The sequence below is a fragment of the Pteropus medius genome, unplaced genomic scaffold, assembly GCF_902729225.1.
Source record: "Pteropus medius unplaced genomic scaffold, Ma_sr-lr_union100, whole genome shotgun sequence".
NCBI lineage: Eukaryota > Metazoa > Chordata > Mammalia > Chiroptera > Pteropodidae > Pteropus > Pteropus medius.
The window spans coordinates 33001684-33022170 of record NW_024349800.1 but is presented as its reverse complement, the minus strand read 5'-3'; the positions used below and the strand labels follow the sequence as shown (position 1 = coordinate 33022170).

General features: G+C 37.9%; 1 protein-coding gene across 14 annotated transcripts in view; it reads right to left on the bottom strand.

Annotated features, from left to right (window-relative positions):
* NRXN1 (neurexin 1) overlaps window positions 1-20487 on the bottom strand; it is a 1007449-nt gene that overhangs the window by 501931 nt on the left and 485031 nt on the right. For all 14 annotated transcript variants that reach the window (XM_039887176.1, XM_039887185.1, XM_039887183.1 and 11 more), the window contains 3 exons: window positions 16762-16884; window positions 9681-10062; window positions 8305-8495 (listed from right to left, as the gene is read on the bottom strand). In XM_039887176.1, coding sequence (XP_039743110.1) covers window positions 8305-8495; window positions 9681-10062; window positions 16762-16884 — 696 coding nt within the window. The remainder of the gene's footprint in view (window positions 1-8304; window positions 8496-9680; window positions 10063-16761; window positions 16885-20487) is intronic.

Below are 20487 nucleotides of genomic sequence, written 5' to 3'. Positions count from 1 at the left end.
ATGTGGCATTAACAAGAAAAGCTTGATTGACTTAATGAGATTCCTTTGAAATAGCTCTGGAAGTATCCTCCAGGGAATGAAAATAGTGGGCTGGCAGCAGCACGGTGCCATTAAAAAACGTGCTTTCCTACATGAATAAAAATGGCAGAACTGGCTTTGAAGCATCTCTACAGTTGTAGGGGTAACTGTCCTAAGCCCGCCGAACTTTCCAGTTTATTCTAATTTTGACCCAGGGCTCAGAGGAATTGTGCAGGAGCAGGGGTAGAAGCTGTTTCCCTCTGGGTCATGGTGAAACACAGCTGGGACCACATTATTACTGAACCCAAACTAACTGGAGCAACTGCCTGAAAATAAGTGCTATTTACTTTTGGGATCCATAATGAACAATGGTAACCCTACCCAAATGTTAGCGGGGTCTCTCTGTCCTTTATAGATCTACAGGAGCCTTGTTCAAATCTTTCTAATTCCACAGAGAATAAAAATCTAGCATTCTCTATCCCCATTTCTGGTGAATTCCAGGAAGCCTGTGATTCCTGCTTCTGGCTTTCATATCCCATGTGCTGCCTCTGATTCCAGATAAGCACAGTCTCTGTCCACCCACAAAATAATTTTGTTTGCTCAAGCATTTATGAGATTAGGCACATGAACATTTTGGTACCATGTAATGCCTAGTTTTCTACCATCTTGATGATTGCAGCCCCTACTCTCAACCTCTGCTCTCGGGTAAAGCAACCCAATCCCTTGATTTTTTTCATAGCAGCTTATAGATCATCTTTGGTGGCTTTGATGGCTCCACATATACCCAAGTATCCTGTACAAATAGTTCTTCAAACAAATCCAGGGGTCATATTGCCCCATGTTAGTCGTAGGGATGAGTATTCCAACAAAATTTACTCTCCCAAGATTTTCGCACCTGACTCCTGAACTCGTGGGCGTCTCTCTTGGGTATCTTAATTGGTCAGGGGTGGAAAGCCAGATCTGGGGAAGCCAAGTTGCCAATGCTTGTGAAAGCAGAGAGAGCCAGTGTGCAGATATGGAAAAGACTGAGGGAGTGCTCACTGGACAGCTGAGAGAAGGCAGTGCACAGCTCCTGCGGAGACCAAGAAAGGGTAAAGATGCTGGTGTGTTGCTGACCGCTTTCCTGACTATGGCTCCAATGAGGGCCAACCTTAAACTTTCTCTTCCTTGCCTTTGGCTTCCTTGAATGGTATACCCTGGTTATCTCCCTCTTTTTTCACTTGAGTTAGTCTGAATGGGTTTATGCTTCTCATACCCCAAAGACCTTTGTCTAATTCTCCCTTCAGAAAAAAAAGAGAAAGGTCTACGAACCACGCAAACTCTGCAGACTTCCATTTTCCTTGAGTGAGAGAGATGCTGCTAAGCTTGCTTTTCCAGATTGTTCTAACATGCAGAACTCTTGACCGAGAAGCTCAGCTTCTAGGAAGACAGCTATGCTTCACTCTTGGTATATCCTGAAGACAGATGAGCACTAAAGACCCAGCTCTGATGAGGCTAAGATCTTCTGAGCAGTCACCTGACTCTTAAGAACTCAGCTCTAAACACCTGGAGGCATTTTCTTCTCTATAGCATAAATACCACCAGCTTTAAGAGATCAGCTTATCTAATCACTGGCATACTGGGACACAGTAAATTGCCACCTGTCTGAAAGGCATTTGACCAGTGGGTTCAGATTTCAGGGAGCCTACACTTTCCTATGGGAGGGCTGGGAAAAGCTATCTTTCCTGGTGCATGACCTCCTCTTAGCTATGCCAAGAACACAAACCAAGGCCCGTGGTGGTCAGAGCTCGGCCAGTGTTGTGAGTGAGCAGAAACCAGCAACAGGGCTTTAAACACCTGTATCACCTTCCCCAAAACAACTACAAATGGAACGGGTTGGGGCCATCAAAACTGCACTAGAAAAAGCCAAGAGATGACCTAGTTTCCATCTTGCACCCGGGGCTGGTCATAGGGACGATCTTCTCCAGTGAGTCCATAGAAGGTCTCAGTTTTCTTTTCAGGATGTTGCTCCAGGCTGTCACTAGTAGTCACCTGAGGTTAATCTGAGCAATAAAACTTGTTTTCCCTAGTCTATTATAAACAATGTTGAACTAGGAACCAAAGGTAGATATAATACACTAACTAGCTGCCTGAGCACTTTTCTCTCATTTGTAAAAGGAGTGAGTCAGACCACATTGTCTCCAAGATCAGTGATCCTAGTGGAAAGATAAATTTCAAGTAATAGAGTTGGAGGGACTGAAAAAAAAAAAAACCAAAATTATGCCTTATGTAAAAGTATTCCAAAACAATCATAATGGGTCAACAAATTTTTTTAAAACAGTTGTTGGTAGGGAATAATGCACTTAAAATGCAATCCTTTAAACTGGCCCAAGCGTCATGGAGTATCAGAGGGAAAAACTTCCAAGACAAATGTTAACAGTGGGTAGAACGACTGGGCATGGAAAGAGAATAATGTCTCACTAGGATGGGGGTGAGAAGGACTAAAACATACTGACAAAAGCGTTGTAGGAAAGATAATAGATTGAGAGTGATTTCTGCAAAGCCTGGGAGTTCCACAGAAATATTAGGGGAGAAACCATAGTTTCATATCTCTAATTGTCTTTCAATGCTTGTATAGGAAAAAGAGTAACAAAAATGTTAAGCCTTTATGTACTCAGCCTGATTGTCCCTGTTCCACACATGACGATTGCCTCCAAAAAGGTCTCTACCTCCTCCCCAAGCCTCAGTCCATTCTCTGCTCTACAGTGCATCATGAACTCCACTCTTCTCCTTAAAACCCTGTAATTCTGCCCTCTCCTCTCCTTCTACCACTGCACTCAGGGCACCCTCCTCCATTCTCTGAGAAATTACAGAGAACTTTCCAGCCTGCAGCCCCTTCCCAAGAGGTCATCTTTCAAGTTCACGTTTGAGGCCATGCAAACCTACCTCTATGTTTACAGCTATGTGGCCTAAGGAAGTGAGCCTGACCAGCAGCAGCGGGGCGAAAGCCCATGAAGTTGTATGCTGGACAGGTCCACTTACAGTATTAGATAGATCATGTCTTCTGGAGAATTTGAAAGTGAGTTGAAGAGGAGAGTAGACAGAAGTGAAAACACACACAGGAACAAAAGCAATAGGTAGAAGCCATGAGGCGGAAGAAAGCAAGGGTCGGAGAAGCCAGGAAGCAGGAATGATCACAGCGGGAATAGGCACAGTAGTCAGAAGGTGGGTAGTGGATATCGCTAAATTAGGGACCAGTGGTTATATGTAACTAAGGGAACATCTAAAAGAGTAGCTCTTGTGATTCCAGTTTGACTTTTAGAACAAAGTTCTTATTCTCAGCCGCTGAAAGGATTTGTCTCTCTTACTTCCTAATGGATCCTTAAAATAATCTCCCATTAACTGAAATAATGCAAGTAAATCTTTTTTCCTTACTAACTAAAAAAATTAAAATATCAATCACTCAGTCATTCTAAAAGCGATAGCCTAACCAGCAAGACAACAGGAGCTTCCTTCCATCTTCTGCTTTAAGGTTAAGCTCAGAGTCAGACTCTTAAAGTTTTGTATTTGAACAAAGTATCTAGTCAAGGCTAGTGAGCTATCAAATGTCATATGGCTGAATACACAAAGCTTGGGCATGTTTAAACACGATCAGGATTTTGGAATAGCATCTGGATCAATGAAGTACTGCAGCAATGATATATCAAATAGCAAGTTAATGGGTAGAAAATGAGGGCATTGGTGTTATGTTTAGGATTGGAGCATGTAGGTAGTTGAGTAATAGAGATTAGTGTGAGATCCTGATGAAAAGAGCAAGAACACTACAGGCCTACCTCAGAGATGTTGCGGGTTGGGTTCCAGACCACCGCAATAAAGCAAGTAAAATAAAGTGAGTCATAATCTTTTAACTGGTGAGGGCTCTTGCCTTCAATTTGTAAAAAGAAAAATAAAGCAATGTCTGTGAAATGCAATAAAGCTAAGCACAATAAAACAAGATATGCCTGCATTTATCTTCAAATTTTTCGCTTAGAGATTGAATACATTTGAAAAGAAAGTCCTCTTTGGGCTGTCTCTGATTAGGGAAACTTTTAGTGGCTTGGTAGCAAGATAATAGCAGGTGGTTGCTTTCAGGGTAGATTTAAAGAAGGATAAGAGGAAGGTTTTAGAGCAGATAATGGTCTGGTAAGAAAGGAACAAACAAGATAGGAGACAGAGGGAGAGCTCACTCAAAGTCCTCAGGAATTTGAGGTCTGAGAGGACTAACAAAGGGAAAAGCTCTGCCTGGGCTGACCCAAATGTGGCCTGTAAATGAGTTATTCACTTTTAAGTAGTTTTGCTAATTGGCCACCTGAGGGCACTGTATTCTATGCACCTAGGAATCTGATCTTTCCCCCCTCATCAAGTAAACTATCCTCGATTTGCTAAAGGAAAAACAAGTAATGCTTTAAAGAAAGATACCAATTAAAAATGGAGGCCAAAGACGATCCTTTCTCCCTATCTTTGTTCTTGAACTAGATTAATAAATGAGCAAAACTGACCTCAATTCAAATCCCTAGGTAACTATAAAGGTTAAATAAAATAACCTGATTTAAATCTACTTAGAATTTAGTAGGGAGTCAATAAATATTAGTTCCCACCCATGTACACACGTGTACAAACATACACATTTGCTAAATACAAGAGAAGGAATGTAAGGAGACATTGCACTGACCCTTTATCTCTCTGAAGAGGGTAAGACTCAGAAATTCCACAATGAATGCACAGCTGTGCTAGAAACTCATTCCAGAGAGCAAATTTATGCTGCTGTTTTCATTGCATGTTGCAGCTTGTACATAATAGCCAGAGGGAATAGTACACAAACAGCTGGGAAATAAAGATGAAAGCAAAACTGTATCAGCAGGGAGAGACACACAACCCCCTGAGAACACAGCAGTGTCATGAAAGATAATCTGAACAAGGTCACCTGTGTATAATTCTTTTTCTCAGAGATAGATCATTAGATCCTCATTTCTGGTCATCTCTATCAAAGTCAGAGTGGGGATTCCTGTTCCCAGCTTTCGAATTTCTACATGAAGGGCCTGTCTATATAATGAAACAGAGCCACAGGCAAAAGCCTGCATTATGATAAAGGAAAGCTAAGTGGGATCTGGGATGGTCGAAAACAAAGAAATTCTGCTTCCCAGCACAAGTGGAGACTGTTGAAGTTTTTTCCCTCCAGAATCCCAGATGACAAGTTTTGTGGCCATATGCTGCCCTCTAGTGTCTTTGTAAGGAATGGTAACATAAGAAATAAAAATACTGGACATAATCTTGAGGCAACCAATGTCACTTCAGCCTAGGACTCGTAAAATAAAACAAAACGAACACAAAATTCTCAGAAAAAAAAAAAAGGAAAACCAGAACCAGAATTTGTAGTAAAATTAAAAAGTGAGTGAAATCTGGCCACAATATAGATATTGTATTCTTTCTGGACTCTGAAACACATGGTATCTAGCTTCGTGAGTGCCCTAAAAATACAGACAACTATCGCTCCCTGCGCATCACTCTTAAATGACTTCTGCCTCAGTCTGCCCGAGGTGGGGTCCAGAAATCTGAATTTCATAAGTTCCACCACATGACTCTGATGTGATTAAGTGAATCGACCTCACTTTGAGAAAAAATGAAGACTATCCTAGTGACTTTAAGCACAGTGTAGAATCAATCTATGATTTTCTTTTAATCCTATAAGTATCCAGCTCTTAGGCAAAATATACATGAAATAAAAGCATTGACCAAGATAGATCGTCTTTCATTTTTCCTGCATTTAGAGTGGTTGAATCCTACATGACTAGTATGCAAAGATAACAATACTGTTCAATTCAGAGTGAAGAGCTCTTTCAGACACCATCCTATGTGAGTAAGCCCCACTAATTCCAGTGGGAAGAAGGAGAAACAATGCCTAGTTGGTCTTCCTCTTCCTTCCGATATCCCTTAAGCATTCCTTTCTCTGAAAATTCTCCAGTTACTCTTGGATTAGTTTCAATGTCCCAATGTGGCTCCAGGGCATCCCGTTCTTCTATGTTCTATAAATGCTCCCTTAACTTCAGTCTTCTCCAAGGGAAAGAAAGTTTTTCACTACAGGAACTCTTCTCCACTGTGCTCTCTCCGCTTTTAACACAGAGTCAGTGCTCAGTAAATGCTCATCATCTGACCAGTCACTACGATGACACGTAGCCAAAGGTGGTGATGATGAGAGCTAGGAGGGGTCATACCCCAGGACCACGCTCACTCCTCAAGCTCTCTCTAGTCCAAGACACATATGGCGGGAGGGTTTCTTTGGGGTTATTATTGCCATTGGATCACATATCCAATTTACAAGCCCACAGCTTTGGCTTTTAATTTTAATTTTAGGAATTTGCTCTCACTTTTGGCATAGTTTGATAAATCTGTAAAGGCAAGAAACTTTATGAGGTAAAAGTCATTAGCATAGAATCTCTTTATTCACTTGAGAAATTCACCTCAAATTTAACTATTTTTGAAAACACAAATGCACTCAGTTAAATCTCAGTACCTAATACCTTACTATTATGTAATATGCTATTTTCAATTCATAGTTTTACTATTACTAATGATGGATAAAGCCTTTCTTACATTCAGAGTTATAAAATACTCAATAGTTTAATAAATCAGCTCTGAGGACTTCTTAGATTTGCAAAGAAATAATTCCATACCACAACCTCCAATTACATCTACTTTTTTTAATGAACAATAAACACATATTTCCTACTCAGGAGACAGTGACCTGATTGTCCAATGATATATTACACACTGCCTTGCACTGCTTTTATGTACCCTCAGTGTGTAGGTCTGTACGTGTCACATACTTCAGCCATCTATGATCTGCTTCTTTTCCAGCCACGTTAGTCTCTGCGTAGTGTTCACAGTTTCTGGTGAAGCTCACTTATGCTTACTGAGGTCTCTCTCTATGCAAACAACACAACGTTTTGCTTTAGCTCTGGTGGCTTGGCCAGTACACTGAATGTCACTGTGCAAAACAAGGGCACCCACAAAGCAGGAAAAGAAAACACACTCTACTCACTTCAATCAGACAAGAATGAGTAAAAGGTTTAGCTTGTTAAACAGCATGTCCTTTGAATTCCATTTTACTCTTTGAGCTAAACTATTAGATTTGGGGGCATAAACAGGATGTCTTTGAAGTCAACAACAGGCCACTCTGAAAGAAGGGAGACAGCCATTGCTGCACATTTTAGGTATTGAACAAATATAGTTCCAAGACTGTAAATAAATTCTGCCATTACAGAAAGTGAAATGCTTTTCTTTCTTCTTTCACATTATTTAGAAAGAGTATTTTTCTCTAGAAAGAGTTCTGTTGGATTTTCTCTCTCCAGTTCCCTAACTCCCCTACATATTTACTTTTTGAATCAAAGGGGAAGAGCCCATCCAAATAAATGAACAGCTCTTACAAAAAAAAAAATGACCGCAGTGATCCCTGTAGAGCTATGTAATGCATCAGGATAGAGCAGGAAGAGCAACGAAGGGAGTATGTGTCAGAACTGGGGTCATGTTTTGCTCTATTGTGGCAGCTGTTTCATCTGTGGACAAGTCATTCCAAGCTCAGACTGTCCAATACTTGTCATAGTGTTAAATGAGATGTGATATATGAATATGTTATTAGTGATTCACAAAGGCCAATTCAAAGACAAACTTGTTGTTTTCATCTATTATTGACATATTTTCTAAGCATTTTGTCTTGCTTGCTTAAGAAATCAAATATCAATAAGGAAAGAAAATGTCTGCTAAGACTTTCTTAGAAGCTGGTAAAAGAAACATCCCCCCTGGTGTATAGGAGAGAGGAGGGGAGGATTCCCAGAGGTAAAAGCTAGGCTCAGACCCCTGTTGGTCAGAAGGTCTGTAGGTATCTAAGAAGCCTTGCCAAGGAAAAAAAACTAATAAGCTCCCAGGAAACTCCTTAGGTATCTAGTTATCTTGACTCCAAATCAATTGAAAACTGTTGGGACTAAGGAAACGCAAACGCCTGTTTTCTTTATAATATCAAAACTAAGAATATTCTTCTTCCTACTCTTTAAAATTTAATCATGCATGCACTCTTAGGTGTTGCAGTTTTTGAACTGTTATTAAAAATGCATGTTTCTGCCACATTAAAGGGGGAACAGAGGTTTGTGTGTTGTATTATTAATTATGTGTAGGAAATAAAATTCTGGTCAGTTTCTGCAGAAGGTACACACACACAGAGCAAAGTAGAGACCATGTGAGTGCATGCCTGCTGTTCTGCCTCTGTGCACTTACTCTTGAGGTCCAAGTTCCTGGCTCCCGCAGTGATTTGCGTTGTGATTTTCGTGTCGATTTTTACAGTGTGGAGATTGCTGGTGTCCCTTGATATCATCACATTATGCCACTGATTGTCATTGAGAGGTTTATTTGAGCTCCCTTTGATGAGGTTAGCACCATTTCCCAAATCAAACACGTAATGTAAGTACCTGGGAAAAAAGGAAAAGTGGGAAAGTGAATTTTTGATGCAGTAAAACTAGATATTACAATTGGGCAAGTTTTTTTTTCAGGTGGCTCCATATCACCTAGAAGTCATAAGAGTGAGTTGTATAGAACCTCAGCTAACAAGAAGGTAAGAAACACTATTCGGTGTCAGCAGGGAGAATTACTCATTTTTTTTCAGTACAGGAAATAGTGAAAATTAAAGTTTTTAAATCATAGTCTAAATTTTATGACTTTGGAAGGTAAATATCTTGCACTACTCATTCCCCATATTCACCAGTGCAAAGTACACTGAACTGGCAATTTTTCTTAGCTTCTTGCATCTGCTTTTCTTTCCATTTTGGATGCCTGTTTCTGTATGAGAAATGTGCACTCGTCCTTTAAGATTCAGCTTGAATATCCACTCCCTGTCTAATACGATCCCTAATTTCTCTAAAGACTCTCTTGAGCCTTTGTACAAGATCATCTTAGGAAACTTTTCATGGTGCTTCTGTTCTGGTTGTGTTAACCTATATTCCCTAGGATTATAAGTTTGTATACATGTGTCCTGGGGTTGATGAAATCTGAAATATGCATGAGGTGGCAAGAAAAAAATATATATAGCTATAGATATGTGTGTGCCTAGCACACTATCTAGCCCACTATAAATATGTGGTAATCATCACTGAATGAATACTCAAGTGAATTAAAATACATCAAATTTTTAACGCAGTTTTAAAGAAATTTCACAAAAATATTTCTAAATTCTTTGAGGAACTCTGACATAGAATTAAGTTTGAATTAAATGACATTTTGTGGAATTGAAATAATCTGATTACTTTAATTAGCTATTTAACAGCACAAATTAGCCTACAAATCTGTAGAAAAAAAGAATTATAGTGTGCATTTTAAGGCAATCCATATTTGAAGCATAAGATTCATGGAATGCCTAGCATAAATTAGAACTTAATGTTATTTATATTTCATATATGGAAATGTAGGTATACAAGACGATACTGAACCCCTATTAATATTCAAGTAATTTAAACAAATGTATTATTTGCACCTCACTCCACCCACCCCTGCCCACTAACTTTCAAGTCAAGTCAGTACATTTTGCTTAATGTATGTTTTTGAAAATTGAGGTTCATTTTTCCAAAGTTTTACTTGTCATTGAAGTGACATATACTCACCCTTTAACTAATTCAACCACAATAAAGTCATTTCCATCCCCACTGTTATAAAGAATAAGTCCATCTAGGGATGTTGTCTTAAACTGGAAAAAAAGATGCATAGAAGTGTAGGCTTGCAATGTAGCTAAGGCAACATAGCTCGATTTGGTCTTGAAGGTGACAGGGTCTGCTATGATGTTCCTGAAGCCAAATCTGGCATTGAGCTCACAGTAATCTATGTCGCCATTTTTACACAAGTCAATGTATGCCATTCCATTAAAAGTCAGGCTCTGAAGGTGTCCAATGAAGTTGGAGGGGACAGAAGACAGATATCGTCGTTCTGTAATGATGCCAGTCTCTATGTTATGAAACTCCAGCCTTGTATGATCCCCTGCCATTTGACCTAAAAAGAAGGATAATGTATTATTTTCTGTATGTGAAAGGCACTTCTAACTTTAGATTCTATAACAACATCACATTTTAAGATACAAGAACCCAAATACCTCCTGGATATTCGGATCCATACAGTAAAAACACAGAAGTAATAGGAAAGGACGAAGCCAGATTACATAACACAACTTTCTTAAATCAGGTTTTAATCTCTGTCCATATTTTAGTCTTAATAAAATTCATCCTCATCAGCCAAAGTTACAGAGTTTTTAAAAAGTAGAAGGAAAAATAGGAACTATGTAAGGAAGAAGGGAACATTAAGAAGGAGGCAGAGAGAAAGAGGAAAAGGAAAAAGAAAAAGAAAAAGAGAAGAGAAGGAAGGAATGATGGGAGGGACAGAGGGAGAGAGGAGGGAGGGAGGAAAAGAGGAGGAGGGAGGAGGAGGAAGAAGGAAGGAAGGCAGGCAGGCAGGCAGGCAGGCAGAGGAAGGGATTGGGGAAATGATTGTCATAAATCATCCCAATAAAAAGTGATATATCCCAGTTTTATGGTTAAGTGATGTTTTTCTTTATAAAAAATGTTCTTCAGGAAAAAAAAGAATGTGACTATATTTTCTTATGCCCAATAGAAATAATGAAGAGCTGTTGACTATTCTTCCAATAATGAACCATGAAAATGTGTTTGAAGTTAAGCATATACTATTCACCTTCCTTTTTCTGAATAGTTCTCACAGTCTATCCTAGAACTAGTCTTCTAACCACTTTAGAATTTCGGTTGATCTCTGGACCTATGCCATTTTCCTTGCACTTATGTTTTGGATAACTAAACTGAGCATAATGTACCAATTCAAGGCATGCCCAATTTTGAAAATACAAGTGAAATCCGTCCACTTTACCACAGGTTATAATCTTCTTTAAACACACTAGCATGAACTTGGTTGCAGATTTATGCAATGATTCACTCTTCAACTCAGCCCCCATCCCTCTCTATCCTGCCATATTTCTCCGTCAACCCCAATAATGCCACCTAGTCTCATTTTACTTCCAGAGTGATAATAAGCTAAATAAAAAAAGATGTGAACTTGTTTTTTAAAAGAAAACATAAAGTACTTTACCATTGCTAGTGATTCACTCTTAGCACCTTGTTCTTATCTAATTAAACTATCATTCACTTTCTTCTGAAACTCTAAAAGATCATTTAAATTGTAATGAAGTTCTTCCACGTGCTAGTTTCACTACTCAACTTGGCTTAACTGGGAAATTTATCAAATTTTCCCTATCCTATTATCCATTATATTGATGAAAATATTAATTAGTGCCAATCTCAGTATAAGCCCCTGAGAAAATGCACTGGATCTTTTTCCCAGGTGTAATGAAGACTGAACAGTCATCTATGTGGGCTTCCTTCAACCAGTTTAGCAGATTTCCATTTCATTAATCAATATAGTAAAATATTAGATGGCATTTTAAGGAAATGTCTAAGTAAGATACAAAAGGCATACTTTTTGTTGTGCAAGAAAAATCGTCTACATACTTAATTGACTTTGATGCTTATTAACTCATTGGTGTAAAGAATTCTCTTCTAAGCTGGACTTAACTCTACTTAATTTTCACACTTGCTTACTAGTCCTAGATCCTGATAATAGCTATACTGTCACCCTGGGCATGTTCTCATTTTAGCCATTGGTTTGTTCCAATCCCCTCTCTGCAAACTTATTTTTTGTAAACAAAAAATACCACTGTATGTAATTGTCTCTCCTCCCTTATCCCCACTGTCTCCTGCTTGTCAATCTGATGCAAAAAATACTATTAAATCCTTAGCATTCTGGTTTCTTGCATGACAACATTTCTTTCTCCGTCTTCAGTTCCTCTTGTTCAATGACCTCTATACCACTTTGTGGGAGAACTCCCTCTTTGGTAGCAAATAAAATGAGCCTTGAATAATTTTCAAATATAAAGTTCTAGAGACACCAGTAACATTGAATTAACAAGCCATACAGAATGAAAAATATGTAAAGCTTAAAACTCACTTGGGCTTTTCTATCTCCTTGTATTGATTTTTGTCTTTTTCACACTATTAAAATCTGAGTCTTAATTGAGCGAACCTGCCCCAATCCTGAAATTGTCATGTTTCTTCTTAAAAGTTCCATTAGTGAACCCATCGATAGTAGAGAAATATGCAGAAAAATATTTCTAATACTTGAAAGTAAATATGAGCCCCAATTTTCAAGTTCTTGGCAGCTCTGAAATAGTAAAACATATTTTATTTAGGAGGACTGAGAAATTCAGTGATAAAAATAGTACGTAATGTCTCTTTTTCTCAAAGGAATAGAATATGTATGCAGAGCATAAATAATAAAAAGGTAGTAAAACAGTGGTGGAGCAACCATGGCCCGGTTACAAGAAAACTCATTATGGCCCATGTTCGAGAGCCTATTATTTCTTTAATAAGCATATATAAATTGCATTGACAGTAATGGCAGATATGCTTTCTCTAGGGGGAGAATTAGCCCCTAAAAGCCCTCATCCACTAAGAAAACATTAACTGCTGCCTTTTAAAAACTCTTTTTTCCTCAGAATATATTTCAGTGTTCAATCCTCTGTCAATAATGTAGCCACCTCTACTCTTGTATACATATATTGATTAAGGGGAAAAAAGCAGGAGGGCATTAAAGGAGAAAGATTTTTAAGGCTCTGACCATTTAAAAATCCACTGTCTTTTCCAGAGATTTTTGTGGGAAGGAGAATTTGAAATTAGCAAAATGCCTCTGATCAAAGTGTCTGGGGTAAAGTAGATTGACAATAATCTCCGATTAAAAAAAAATAGAAAATAAAAAAACCTAGATGGTGTGTTTGCATAGAAATCTCAATATCTAAATCAAATCTTTTTAACCAAATGGATAGCAAGATCAGCTATTTTAGGTTTGGTTGGGTTAAATCTCTGCTGCAGAATAAAACAACCTGTGTCTTACATCAACTTGTTAATTCACTTAAAGTTACTGAGTTTCTGTGGTATATGTAAAAGTCAGGTAACAAAGAAATCACGATGAGAAAAACAGATATGCCTCCTGTTTTCAGGAAATTCATGGTCCATTGGGAGAAGGTAGACGAACAGACATAAGGAAATAATTAAATATATAATGGTAAACTCAGAAAAATGATATGATTTTGATGAACAGGGCAAACTTAAATGTGAAGTATTAAAAAGAGAAAGCCATGCTAATAATGGGAGAAGAGAAATGGGGAGGTGATTCCAAGAAGGGGAGAGAGATGAATAAAGGCTCTCAAAAGAGAAAGACCTGGGGATGTGGCTACAGTCCTAAGTACAGCTAGTGGCTCCCATGAGATGGGAAGGAGTCAGCAACCAGGTATCACAGTGCTTCCTGATTATGTTAGGAACTATTGGAGGGTTTTAATCAGGTGTAAGCCACAAGTCAGTGTGTGTGTGCATGCTCATGTGTGTGCATGTGCATGTGTGTTAATGTGCGTGTGTTTAATCTGGGTAGAATAGATTGAGATTGTTTAAACTAGGGTGGTTATAGCAGAAATGAAAAAAAAAAAGACAACAAGGTAATTTTGCAGGTACAATGTGCAGGATTTACTAATGATGTGCAGAATGATGGAAAGGACGGAGATAATGATGACACCTGGCTTCCAGGCTTGAATAACTGCATATATGATAAATATTGTTCAATGAAGGACACATGCACTAACATAAATACACACACAAAGTACACAATTCCAGAGTTTTTGACAGACTAAGTGATGAGTTAAAATCCAAGGACTCCCCACTTAGGGATCTCATATATTTTGAAGAACCCTTTCTCATTTGAGCCCTAGGAAATCTCTCCCTTTTGGGGCTTCTTTGCTGGTAACTGCTGTCCTTATCACCCTAGTTGAGGGACAGACATTTCTAAAACAGCCTTAGTATGGACTGTCCTGTGCTCAATCGATACTTAACAGTATTTATAACTATAACTTAAATATGAGGTCAAATGTAGGACTTTACATAAAGTGTTCCTAGTGTTTTTCCTTTTTAAATTTTTTTCTGTTCAGTGATGTCTGACTTGCTGTAAAATTTAAGAAATCACCATTGCTTTCCTGATTCATAGGTGGCTTCAAGTGGCCACTCTAGTTTGAAAAAAAAAAATCCCATCTTAAACTTAAGCCTAAATGGCAAGCTTCCATTGCTATTTTTAGAAATCTTTTCTAGCTATATAAGATGAGGCTGACTTTTTTATTCTTATGAATTCTTTGCTTTCATGAGATCTTTGACAAATCATAATCCCCCAAATATGATTTGCCCTGATGAAAACTCAACAAGAAAGGTAAACTATTGTGGGGAAAAAAAATTGTCTTTAGCTCTGATCAGCAAGATGCTGGGTGCTGAGGGAAGGAAAGGGGTGGGGTGAGTATTTGGGGAAGGATGCATTATTTAGGTGAATCATCAATCGGCATACTTGGCTGTATGCCGATTCACCTTTAAACTCTGAGAAAGAGCATATTGGTTCCTACAACTGAAAAAATGTTCAGCTCCTACAGAGTAGAGGTTACAATCTGATTTCTGCTCTAAGGCCATGCAATTTTGAGAAAGAGTAAATGTCAGGCTAATTTACTGAAATGCTAGTTTATATTTTACATTTCCTTCAATTCTAGAAGCTAGCCAATTCCCTTGTAGCACTTTGCCTCAAAGGCCTTTTCTTGGCAGAAGTGGAAGCTGCTGGAAAACAATGCCTTTTCCAATCTTTCCTAAAGGTCTGATTTGCAAAGTGTTCCAGAAAGGAAAAAAAGAAGAGCAGAATGCAATTAAGGGCTGAAAGAGAGAATGAGGAGATCACCACTGACCAGGAGAGAGATGGGTATTGGTGGCATTTAGCATTACTGAGTACCAGCATCCTGTTTTCTGGTTAGGTTCAGGGGTTCAGGCAGAATTGATGAGGTAAACATAAGGAGATGGCCATAGCCCTTAGGCTGTAGAGGTCAGCAAAGATTCTTTGCCTCATTTAGAACAGAAGTAGCAGAGTTCTTGAAATTCAAAGTGTAATCTTAGAAAATAGTCTATTCGGTAAGAAGTAATGGGCCATGAGTCAAAAAGCAAATGATCAAATAAAAAACACATTTAGGTTCTTTTCTCAGTTTTGGCAATAATGACATTTCAAAAAAACATAAGTCGATTAGATTCTTAGAACCTCAGTTTCCTCATGTATGGGATCTGAGACACACTTAGGGACTTAGGAATGCTCTGCTGTGGTTTTCATATGACCTTATTTCTGGCAGCTATTTCTTCCCAACCTCTTGCACATGAACTTAAGACCTTAAGCACTCATGTCTTCCCCTTTTGAGAACACCCTAACTGTCCAAACAATAGATGCTAATCTATAAAAATAATTCATTCCTCTTTGGAGAACAACAGCCCTGGCCAAAACTAGTTGAACTTCAGCTAACACTTCTGCCAACGCTCTGTAAAAGTCTGCCTTCCTTCCCAAGTTCACACAGCTCTTCCTGAGTCTTCTCATCCTTGGCCATTTTAAATAAAAGCTTCTGCTAAGGGATCTCTGATTGATTTTCTCCCTCAGAGAATACAAAGACATATCATAGCAGGGGTTTCTCAATGTTAATCCACGGACTAGATACAAGAGAGCACTCTGGAGAGATTTTAAGGAAAAAAAAAAAAAATGATTGAGCTCCTCCCAGACTGTCTGTGATATCAGACTAGGAATTTGTCCTTTTAAAGCTTTTCAGGTGATTTCAAAACAAAGTAAAGTTGTATCCACATGTAGAAACCAAATTTTGGAGAGCCTTAAAGTGCTAATGAAATAAGATACTAAGAGATCTATGAATTAGCAGTTTGCTTCTTTTGGACTCAAGAAAGATTCTCTCAAGTTAAAATTCTATACATGATATTTCCATATTGATAGAATCTACTAATCTCTGATTCTAGGAACCCACCTGGGATGAATGTAAAACACACTTCTCTGCTGCACAAGGACCATCTTGTGCTTTGTACTAAAATAACTGAAATGGAGATGTTCTCTCCAGAAGAAAAAATGGGTAATATCCCAGCAGGTCACGCGCTTGGAGTTATTTTCAGCAGAGAGAATAGAGGCCCGCCAATTCCTCTTTCATTTGGCTCTCCTGTGTCTCTGGGGTGGACCTTTACATGGCTACTCTCAGTTAGGAATCTACAAATCAGAACTGAACTTGACATCCTTAATATTAGAGTTTAACCTACTAGGGTAAATGGCCAAAAAGGATCTAGTATAGCTTATAATGAAAAAGTAGTCCATCTGACTTAATTCCAGCATATTTATCAATTTACTTAGAAGCTAACAAGTATAACTTGCTGTTGTTCATTACCAGAAAACACAAGAAACAAAGAAATCAAACAGAAATTGGCATCTGAACAGTGACTTCAACATTTTATGACGCCCTAAGATATTTAACAAGACATAAAATTAAAATAGTTTATAATTACAACTTCTTCAATTATTAAACAGAAAAAAAAAACATGATATAAGTGTTGATCATTTGAGAGAAAAAAAAACACTGAGCTTGTTGTTTATTGAATGGAATAGTTACTAGAAAAATTGGAATAAAAAATAAACTGTGTGTATCTATTTCAAGTTGTGCTTTGGTTTTCAAAATCACCTGCAAGAAATGTGAAAGTGTACAGCTTCGGCAAAAGAAAATGCAATAAGGACAGTGAGGTTTACCTGTCATGGCCTGTTGGTCATCCACTGTTAACTTTAAACTTTTTCCTCGACGAACCACACGCACTGTGTGCCATTCGTTATCATTGAGGTTATAGCCGGCAAAAAGGGTCTCGGGACCTTTGCCTGTAGAATATGCCAAACAGTCATTATGGACACTCAGAATTAGTCAAACAAATGAACCTCACAGAGAGTGAGAGAAAGAGATAAAGAAAGGGGGAAAGTGAGGGAAAGGGAGGAGAAAGAAGAGAGAAAGAAATGAGAAAGAGAGTGGAGGGAGTGGAGAGAGAGAGAGGAGAAAGAGAAGAGAAAGAGAGCGAGACTGGCTGGATCAATTTTCAAGCCCATTAAAGTCATGGCAAGCAAGGAAAATGACAAGTTAACAGACATTCTGGTGTGATACTTTAAGAAAAATCTTTAACATTATGCATTGATCTAAGACAAGTGAATGAACCTGTTGTCATAAATAGGCACAGTCAATACAGCATTGAGCAGTCTCCCAAATTTACACAAATATATATATTTTATTATTTTTCCCCCCCTAATGGACTATCTGATTTTTGCAGCTATAACTTTCTTACTGGTGTAGTAGCTAACTGTTATGCAATCTCTGACCTGGGGGAGAGATCTGACCACAGGTCATTAGCTAACTATTTTCAGTGAGTGGCAGCTGGCTGGATTAGACTCTGGCAAGGAGGCTGCTGTCAGTACTATATTGTGTGACAGCTGCTCTTCGCTCTTACTTTATGTACCTCCAGTGTTCATCAAGTTCTTAAGTTTATGAAATGTTGTGTCTAAAAACTAAGTCTAGTTGAATACCCAGAAAATGAGTGTAGTTAAAAGCACTGACTCAAAAATGAAGAAAAAAGAAGTCACAGCCAATAAAGTGTCAAGTGTTGAGTTTGGGAAGAAAAAACAGTGATATTAAACAGCAGTAGAGGGCAAGGATTCCTAGCTAAGGACCAAAAGAAAGGGCAAGAATGGTAACCAACTAAGAAAGTAACTGACAGAGAATCTATGGCATTTCAAACTCCATAGATTTAAATGGAATTTATATTAGCTTAGAACAGACAGATTATGTTAGAAAGTGGTTTTGTGGAAATTATTGAAATGACAAAGTTAGACAAAAGTCCCTCTTCCATTTAAAAAACAGAGCAAGAAAAAATAGCTTTTAATATAACTAGAAAAATGTTATAGACAAATAAGCATTTCTACTAGTCTTGACATTATGACTCATTGAGAAAAATAATGAAAAGTTTTTAAAGACACATTATTTGGTGATGGATTTCTATTTTTTTAAAAAAGTACTGAAATTCCCTGGTACATTAAAATGGTGAAAGACATGAATCTTTGAGTTTCATGACTTTCAACTGATTCAGGATTTGGGTTTGCTTCACAATTTCTTCAACTAAATTCTACCAGCAAAACCAGTAAATGTACAAGAAGCATAGGAGAGCATGTGAAAAGGCCAAAGAGAAGAAAGAGAAAAAATAAATAAGGGAACCAAGTAGAAGAAACCTCAGTAATCAGTCTGACAAGAGGTCACCGTTTGCTTCCAGGCCCCTCATATCTCTCTTAGGATGTTACTGATGATATAAGTTTCACCTTCATTGGTTGGAGTTTCTTTGGAACTTAAAATGAGCCAGTGATATAAATTAAATTTGCAGGATTAACTGTCTCATGTCTTTAAACAGAACCATCATTAAGATTAGAAGTCATCTTTTTGTTTCTTTAGAGAAGTTAAATTCGTCCAGACACACGAATAAAAACCAGTTTAGAAAACACAGTTTTAAGAGACTGATCACTAAATAACTAGAGGAAGCCTGCTAGTTTGGCAACTGCAAAAATGCTTTGAGACCAAATGTTGAAAGCAAGTTCCAGGATCAAAGGAACTCTTTCTAGTTTCAACGGTGAAGAGAGAAGTATTTAATAACTCTGTAGAATCGCAGCATCCTACTGGCAGCAAGGGTCATTCTTAGTTTTGATCTTTGAAAAGAGAATATATCATTTTAAAACTATTTTTATAAGGAAGAGCTTTTCTTTTCTTAGAAATGTGTGCTTTTGAAGCAGCTTCACTCCTGTTCTCTTAATTTTAAAAGTGTTTTGTCAAGAAAAAGAAGCATAAGGGTGATATCATCATTATACCCCATTCTGAGCTTGATCTTGCAGTAAAGTCATAATGTTTAATCTATGAAACAACTATTTTCATAATAACATGCACAAAATCCAATTAAAAATAACCCTTTGGTTCATAAAAATCTCTGTGGGCCAACTTCAAGCTTCTTTCCTACATTATTAAAAATGTAAAGAGATTGACTTTGGAAGACAAGGCTTTTTAAAAATGCACTGAATATTCTCAATTCGAAACAATGTTATTTATGCACCATGAAGTGTAATGGAAAATGCACTGGACAGGTAGTTAAGAACTTGCTTTTTGGTCCTTGATTTGCTACTAAGAAAGAAGTTGGGGGCCTAGAAATACTTATGTTCCACGCACTTTATCTGTTCACTTATTTCATCTTTATATTATTATCATTTTACAAAAGTGGAACAGAAGGCCTAAAAAATTAAAACTATTTGTCCCAAGATCACACAGCTAAAATGTGACAGAAAAGGGTTCCATCCTAGGTCTGATCTACTTAAAGTCTGCATACTTTCTCATGCATTATCTTGCCTCCCAGCTATGTGACTGTTGGCTATTAACTTAACATTCTAGTTTCCACACATCTGAATGAAGGGGGTGAGAGAGTTGCTGCTTGTCATGTCTTCTAGCTTGCTCTACAGAATGATCACAATGTTGGGAGATCTTACATACCGTCTGCATAAGCCACGGTGGAAGAAAATCCATAACAATATACTCTACACTGACATGGCTGGTACTAAAGGCATGATATAGAGGAAGGGCCATCAATTTGGGGCTGGATCCACCCAGAATCAGCAACTCGCTAAAAGATTTAGCTTCTGGTGGTCTTAACACCCCAATTTATAAAGCGATGAGATAGTCTCTACAGTGCCTTTGAGATCTCACATCCTCACAGACATTTAAAACATATGGAATTGGTAAAGAAAAATGCTTAACTGTTGAAAGTTGAGTTTAACAGCTATTTGTCCTTGTATGTAGATTTCAATGGCAAAATTATAGTCAATCCAGTTATTATCTGCATTTCTTATGAGATTTTTCTTTTTTCTTTTTTTTGAGGATGTCAAAATATGTCTCATTGGTAGTAATATCTTCCTCCCAGCATTAATGTAAGTGTTATGGATTGAAAGTTCATATGTTGAAGCCTGACCCCTAATATAATGGTTTTAGGGGAGGGACCTTTGTGAGGTAATTATGTTTAAGTAAGGTCATGAGGATGGAGCCTCCAAGATGGAATTAGTGCCCCTATAAGAAGAGGAAGAGAGATCAGAGTTCTTTCTCTCTACCACATGAGGTTACAAAAAGAAGGTAGCCATCTGTCAGCCAGCAAAAGAGCCCTCACCAAGAACCAAACCTAACAGCATCTTGATCTTGGACTTCTCTGACTCCAGAACTATGAGAAATAAATGTCTATGGTTTAATCTGCTCAACTCATGGTATTTTGTTATAGCAGCCCAAGCAGACTAAGATAGTGAGCAATATTTTAAAGATTTTTAAAGAAAGTTCTCAGCATTGTTTCTATTTTGAAGATAATAATTCCTTGGGTTTTATAGGAAGTTACGCGTCATATGTAATTTTATACTCAAGTC